Source organism: Pygoscelis adeliae, unplaced genomic scaffold, assembly GCF_000699105.1.
Source record: "Pygoscelis adeliae isolate BGI_AS28 unplaced genomic scaffold, ASM69910v1 Scaffold47, whole genome shotgun sequence".
Taxonomy (NCBI): Eukaryota; Metazoa; Chordata; class Aves; order Sphenisciformes; family Spheniscidae; genus Pygoscelis; species Pygoscelis adeliae.
In genome coordinates this window covers 1,063,024-1,070,714 of record NW_008825255.1, presented here as the reverse complement: position 1 = coordinate 1,070,714, position 7,691 = coordinate 1,063,024, and the positions used below count along the sequence as shown (strand labels likewise).

The 7,691-nt window shown below is 42.7% G+C and overlaps 1 protein-coding gene across 1 annotated transcript in view; it reads left to right on the top strand.

The window, feature by feature from the left end:
* The first annotated feature begins 7,035 nt into the window (after positions 1-7,035).
* EGFLAM (EGF-like, fibronectin type III and laminin G domains) overlaps positions 7,036-7,691 on the top strand; it is a 59,961-nt gene continuing 59,305 nt past the window's right edge. Inside the window, exon 1 of the mRNA XM_009329453.1 lies at positions 7,036-7,066. Coding sequence (XP_009327728.1) covers positions 7,036-7,066 — 31 coding nt within the window. The remainder of the gene's footprint in view (positions 7,067-7,691) is intronic.

The window sequence follows — 7,691 nt, the reverse complement described above, 5'->3', positions numbered from 1 at the left end:
GGTAATGCAGGTGGACTGTCTTGGTGGGGCTTTTTACAGGCATCTATACTATATTTATACTGGAAGTGGAAAGTGCTTCCATTAGGAGAAATATTTCACCAAGTTATCTCAAATGCGGCTACAGTGTATGCACTTGTGTTAGTCAGACTGGCCTCTGATTGGTAATTATTAAAAACACAAGCCTGTAAGAGTTATCCAGAGTTGCCCTGTCTGTTTGTCTTGACAAAGGCAGGACAGGTATAAACTAGACCTTTGCTCAGAGATAATGGTGTCCCCTGCTTTTAATAACCTTCAGCACCAGGAATTCCCCAAAAGCGGTTCCAGTGCATAACCATCCACAGCTAGAAGTTTTTTTCTATATCTAGCTCTTAAAAAATTATTAAAAAAATCAGTTTCTACTTTTCCTTCTCACCCCTGGAAGTCACTGTGCACTGCAAAGCTCCTTCATTCCTCTTCCTGGGGCTATAAATACCCCGATGACCATCACCTCAGATGTACCTGGGGCAGATAACAGATGCTATATACTGCATCAGAAAAACATCACACGGGTCCAAGCCTGCTATTATTATAATGTTGAGGGTTTGTTTGGTTTTTTTCATTGTGTTTATCAGAGTATTTTTAAAGGACTAACCAAGATTGGGTTAGTCTCTCCAAAGATTTGTGCACCGTGGTCTGGGTCAAAAACCGTGATGCCTCTGTACGGCCATACTACCTGCAGCCTCTGCACCGGTGCTCACTGTGGCAGCGTGCAGGTGATCCAGCGGCTTTCCTCTTGTTGGGATCTAGTGCACTAGCAGTGGTAGGTGACTCATTCAGAGCAATGACTACCAAGATTTCTCCCTTTTTTGATGTTTTCCATGTAGATGTTGCTACTCAGCGTGCAGGACCAGGAGAGACCGGCTGAGATTTTCCAGTTTCAAGTCATCATCCTTTGTGGTTGTTGCGGCTGGGAGATTATTCCTCTCTTATGTAGTGCTGCTGGGCATTGGGAGCTGGAAAACACTTCAAAGAGATTAAAAGATGGCACATCTTTTTCATTTAGGATTTCCTGACCTTTGTCGGTTTGTCATGCAGTCTTCATTCCATCATGGTGTTTGCATAACCTCGTTCAGTCTGTAAAAAGAAGGGAAACAAGAAAAGACCCTATCGCTGTTTATTGTTTTACAAATGAGAATTTCACCAATATTTTAGTGAGAGAGTGAATGGGCCCTAATACACTTTGTTTCACCTCTAGGAGTGGACAGACTGTTTTCTTGAAAACAGCTTTTTCAATGACAAAATGCTATTTCAATAAAACTCGGGGTTTTTTTTATGAATTAGTGAACTGTATTCAATAATGTTTGAAACAAAAGAAATCCAAAGGAATTTCTCTTTCTGGAAAATGTTTTGTTCTGAAAACTTTAATTTAGAATTAGTTTGAATTGTCTTTCATGAGGTTTTTTATTCTTGTTTCCTTATATTGTGACACGTTAGTAATGACAGCCAGCATTTCATCAACAAATTTCTCTTGTTTCATGGGACACAAATAGGAGACACATCAACCTGGAAAATAAGGGGTCCTTCAATTACTACCTCTTAGCTGTTACCCCCAGAGATTTGAAAGTAAAATAATGAAATGGTTATCTCATTTCATTGTCTTATGCCCTATCATTAATAGTAGTACAGAATATGTAGTATAAAGATTTTAATTTTCCAAACCACAAACTAGTAAAGATGAAATGAACCATCTGTTTTCCCTTAAATGAATTACCATATTATTGCATGTGGATTGTATCAGTGAATTATTTGTATATTATTTCAGGACCTGTAAGTACCTGTGACTACCTGCATGCCTTGAAACAGCATAAACATCTAAAAAGGAAAGAGAAGATGAAATGCAAAATATAATTAAAATTCTAAAAGAAAATTTTCCAGCCCCAATCCTTTCAGATATCCCTTTCATGCATATTTTTAAAAATACTGTTTTCAGTCAGTATTATTTTCATCTAATTTAAAATTTAAATCAATTTTGAAATTTCCTCTAAAATAGTAGTACCAACTGTGACGAGCTTTATCCAACTCATCCAAAGTGCTTCAGATGTGAAGCTTGTGAACATGAGAAATGTATTTGTTTTGAAGTCTTTTTTTTTTTTTTCTCATAACTATTCATCACTGTAGTAAGATTTTGGGGTCAGTTCATGACTGGAAGGAAGGAGGAACTTGCCTGTGTCTGCATGAGCAGTTTTCTTGCAGTAGCTGGAGGAAAATACTGAGCTGAAGTGGTTGCTCCTGAGCTCTGCATGAGGCCAGCATGGTTAGGCTAGAAGCAGTGGGTGGATTAATTTGAAGTGTTCCCATTAGGTACCCAGGCTAACTCTGCTTAAAATCTCAAGGGTAGACACGGAAGTGACATCTCTGCTGGTGGATTCAGTGATGGCAAGGAGCATCCTGAGGCACGGGTGCATCATTGTCTGGCCCAGGCTGGGGACCATTCCCAGGAGGCACTTTGCCTGTGATCACCTGATGGTAGCCTATGGGTGTTTAATTTATGGGCAGAGGCTGTTGTATATGGCAGTGGGAGCCACAATGGAAACGGCACTTGTATCGATGGGATAAGCTTTTTTACCATTTTTAATTTGAGTTGCTTTTGTGAAGCAAAAACTTAAATAATGGTAATTATTTAAAAATGGTGACATTAACTCCATCTTAAGGAGAGGGCTCATGTATTCTTCAGCTCACTTGGAGAGCTTGTTTGGTGACTTCTTCACTGGTTTAGCAGTTTTTGCATATTTTTAGAAGTACAGAACCAAAGAGATCTATAAACAAGAAACAAAATAGCTGTAAGCAGAAAAGTAAATACAAGGTTGTCAGCTCAACATTGTTTATCTACAGCCGAATCCTCATTAACTTTCTGTATTTGATATGCTTTTACAATGTATAGTCATAATATGTGCAAGAGTGCTCTCCCTTGATTAATGGCTTCTTTGCAGGGGACCAAAGTCATTGCTTCCATTACCAGTTTCATCAAAGCATTTTGGACAATATCAAACTTTCTGTGCCTGGCGGGCCAGAGAGGAGAATGACTGTGTTTGTACAAAATGTGTTTAATTTTATTTTTATATAAATTGGTTCCTTGTTCTTTATGATCAGAGCTAATCTCCATGCCTTCTTATCCGGTATTCACCGGATCCAGCTGCAGAGGACATTTGCAGGTGGGATCATCACTGAGGCACATCTTCGGAGTATGTACGAGTAGTAGACGCATTGCACCTCCCTTGTCTGCAGGTTCCCATCCAGCAGGCTGCAGAGGGGAGTAGGCTCAGTTGTGGTTCTACACTGTGCATGATGCTACCAGATTAACAGAGATTTCATGCTGAATTTTGAGAAGAGAGGTATTTTAGACCTGAATTGTAGGAGGAACTACAAATACCCGAAGAGTTTTACCTTTGAAAACTATTTTTATTTTTTATAGTCTAAACATGACCTTTGACATAAAGACATAAATATTTAGACCAGTTTTAATATTCATTTTTAGTGTGCCTAATACATGATGTTCTGTAAAATCTTGCAAAATACCTGAAGTACACATTTATCTCAAAGTAATTTGTTAGTAAAACAGCGATATGTATTGCAACAGTTGTGATCGGCTGACAAACCGCTTTGATATAGTGTTGCAGCAAGACTGTTTGAAAGCCGTGACAGCTCCTGCATCTCAGTGGCATAAACTTTGCTTGTGTCAGATTATGCAGTCACTTTGTCATGGTTGCGAAGGGAAAGTTCAGTCCAAAAATGGACATTTTTTACTTTCTGCCAGCCTGTGTGAAATTCGGACGCTGGCAACCAAAAGTGACTCTGAATCCCCAGACGCACATCAATAAGCTGCAAGGTCAGGAGCAGTGACAGCGGAGGACTCTGGGGACCGCCACACTGCATGAGATGCTCCTCTCTGCCTTGCCCTCTGTTATCCCCAAGAAATAACTCTGTGCATGGGGCAGGGCTGGCCCAGGTTTTCCTTTTCCTCTTGGCTCCCGGTTTAACCAGGAGGCAGCACGGTCCCTGGCAGGGTGAGCGCTGCATGCCTACTTGTCACACGGTTTTGTCACTGGGAGGGCAGGATTCAGTAGTGCGGTGAGTGGATCCTGCACGCTCCCCAAACCATCGTTTGACTGCTGAGCATCATCTGAGGCTGCTTGCAAAGACAGTGCTAGGTGCCGATGGTGCTTACACCTGGTTCCCAAGCATGCCTCCTGCCACTGTCTTCGTTGCGTTAGGGGAATTCCCTGACTTGTAGGGAGAATGAAACAAGGAGGATGGAAATACAGACCTCTCTGGCTTCTTGCTCTCATTTTCCCTGGCTTAAGTTTGTATTTACTCCTCCAGTGACAATTTATAGGCCAGTGTAACTGAGGTCAGTATTTGGCTCTCTGTGTCTCTCTCATCATCTGCAAACTGGAGATAGTAGTGTTTAGTAGGGCTGGGTGAATAATTCATGGCATGGCTCCTTATAAAACAGATGTTGCCTCTCTGTTTGCAGATAGTCTGCAAATGGACTGCATTTTTTTCAAATTTATTTGTTGTTCCAAATTATTCACCAAATACTTTCTGTAAATAATTTTATTGGCCTATAGTGCATTCAGAATACGAATTTGAAGCCTGCCTTATATGAGTATTTGTCATTGCTGGTTAAAAGTTGTTATTTCAGCAACTGTGCCTCCCAGCAAACTTGTCTCATAGAGCCTCCCCAGAAAGTAATACAAGGATGGCACGAATATGTTAAGAGTGAATGTTTAGGGGGGGTATTCTTTTTCCTTTACTACTGATGCAGCTCTAATACTAATCTGCTGCAGTGGGTGTTGTGAAGATTGGAAAGGTGTTTTCTGAATGTGAAATGCTGCCTAAGTAGACAGTGATACTCCAGCTCTGGCTGCTCTTCCCTGCCTCTCCTTCTGGTAGCAGGTGGTACATGGTTGTGTATGGTCCAGCTACTGCTGAGTGCAGGGCTGGAGGTGAGCACGAGAGGTGGTACTCTGCTGTGCTCAGAGCCCCTGAACCAAGCAGGGATCCATGAGACTAAGTCTGTGCTAATAAAGAAGATGGGTGAGGGCCCAGAGAGCAAGTGGCATGGCATGGTTTGGCTCTCATCCGTATGGCTGAACTCCTTTCTTTCTCAATACTGACCTAAAAGCCTATGGGTTGCTCAACAGCATTGCTTGAAGCACTGGGCGGTTATTTGTTTACTTGAAGATCCATTTAAGATACGCTCAGCTCCTCCGTGCCCCTTCCCTAGGAGCTAGGGGAAGGAAGGCGCTGGGCGGTGTCCCTGGAAGGGGCTGGGAGGGGATTGCAGCTCCCTGTTTTACACTCTGGGAAACATGACAGGCTGGGAGGGAAACTGGGAATCTGGCTGGTGGATTGTGTTTACGGAGTAGGAACCTGTTATGGCAGACTAATTTTGTGCGTGCTTCCCTTAACTCAGGTTAGATCATTGCAGATAATGAGGACGATTCATGCAAGTAGAGCTCAAAGTATGTTTTCCCTCCTTAATGTCTTAAGTGCAGTTCTGTCCTGTTATGGCTACACAAACTTCTCAGGGATATAATAGTGCATTAGTCTTCAGAATTTCTTTCAAGTTGAACTGATAAGCAAGATCCTTGGGGTGTGTAGAAAATGCAAACCTCTAGCATACAATGGGTAGTCCCTTTTTCTGAAGGTGTATTTGTTTTTTATCTCCTGTTGTGTTTTTTCAACAATAAAAGGAAAAAAGAATTAAAAGTTCTTGGTGAGGAGCCCATCGCATGCAGTCCTTGTGCAGCCTTGCCCAGGAGACAGTCTGTTGGGAATTTTTTTAGGTAAGAATGGCTGAATCTTCAGGCATAGGGACCGAATGGTAAGAGAAGTTAGGGTCTTGTAAACCTCATTTATATATTTATCCTTTCATGATTGCACCTAGCACTGTCCAAGATTTCTTTTAGCACTGAAGAGAAATAAATAGATAAAAGGGCCAGGAAAACCCTGGCCCCTTAAAGGGGGCTTATAAAAAAGGTGGCGGCAAACTTTTTAGCAGGGCCTGTTGCAACAGGACAAGGGGGAATGGCTTTAAACTAAAGGGGGGTAGATTTAGACTAGATATAAGGAAGAAATTCTTTACGCTGAGGGTGGTGAAACACTGGCACAGGTTGCCCAGAGAGGTGGTGGATGCCCCATCCCTGGAAACATTCCAGGTCAGGCTGGACGGAGCTCTGAGCAACCTGATCTAGTTGAAGATGTCCCTGGTCATGGCAGGGGGACTAGATGACCTTTAGAGGTCCCTTCCAACCCAAACTATTCTATGATTCTGTGATAAAACAAAGAGTGATCGGTGTCAACCAAGAGGTGTGGACCCCGAGTGGCCACACTTGCTCACTCAAATTAAGAAACATAAGCCAAAAAGTTTCCTAGCAGTGGGAAAATGCAGGATCAGTTTGAAAAGGACCAGAATATCAGTTCTGCTCTTGTTTTAACTACTCAGGTATTGATGCTGATCAATACTGTGCAGAGTTTGCAACCTGTTAAGTTTTGTATTTAGCTTCAAATCAAATATGTTGGTGGAAGTGACAAGTGTAAATCTGATGTAGGCTTGCTTCACATCTAAAAATGACCTTTACAGTAGCTTGTTTTAACTTGATATTTTGTCAGAGCTAGTGGAAAAAGAGGGAAAAAAAAGGGTTTCCTTAGCCTTTACTTAAAATTTTGATAGGTAAGAGCATGCAAAAACCTAAGTATAGTAAAACTGTCACCTTGAAAAAAATGAAGTTGTTGTTAAAGTGTCTGAATCAGTTCTCTATTACAGTTGTTAGGTGGGTTTGGTTTCAAAAGCATGGACGATGGTGGTTTGGAGAAGTTGTGTTAAAAATCTTGCTCGGGTTACAGAGCAGACATGCTCCTCCACCAACCCTTTCTCAGACAGTAAATGCAGTTGCTAACATGTTACTAGAGGTGTGGAGCTCAGGGTTTCCTTATTCTCCAGCCTTTTTTTTTTTGCAGTAGTTGAATTAGCCATTGTGCTGAAATGCCAACATGTACCATGGGAAGAGAAGGAGACGGATAGGTAGTGTGAGACCAGTATAGCTGTATAAAAATGCCCTCCTCCCACTGCAGCTGGTGAGAGACGGGGTTGATTGTGGCAGCACCAAAAGCGTGATGGCAAGAGATCCCATTGCTGTAACCTGTATGTGGAAAGGGGCAGGCGGTCCTGCACCTTTGTGCTTTTCTCATCAGGCTAAACTTGCTTCTTACTTAAATCATTGCCCTTCCCATCCATAGCTGTCATGAAGGAACTGAGGTTGCAGAGGCTGGTGGTGATCAGGAGACTTCTTGGTGGCCCATGAAGGGGGTCTCTTGGCCTGTGCCAAAGCAGCAAAGGGCTGAAGAGGAGGCATGTTTTGGGTTTTCCTCACACCAGGGTGTTGCTGTTGGACGTGAAGCCTGCAGGGAAGGGGGTGAGGGGGAGGCTGAAGGTGTGCATGAGGTGTCCTGAGCTGATCAACAGCTCCTTGCCATTGAGAGAGGGGACGTCCCCCTTTGCGCCCTCTCTCCTGGTATCCCACAGCTGCCTTGGAGGGCAGAGATGGAGATGGAAAAGATGCACCCAAGTCAAATCTGGGTAGTGGGCTGTGTTTGACAGTTTGGAACGAGGGCAGCGCACGTCTGTTCTTCTTTAGCCATACCTGCCA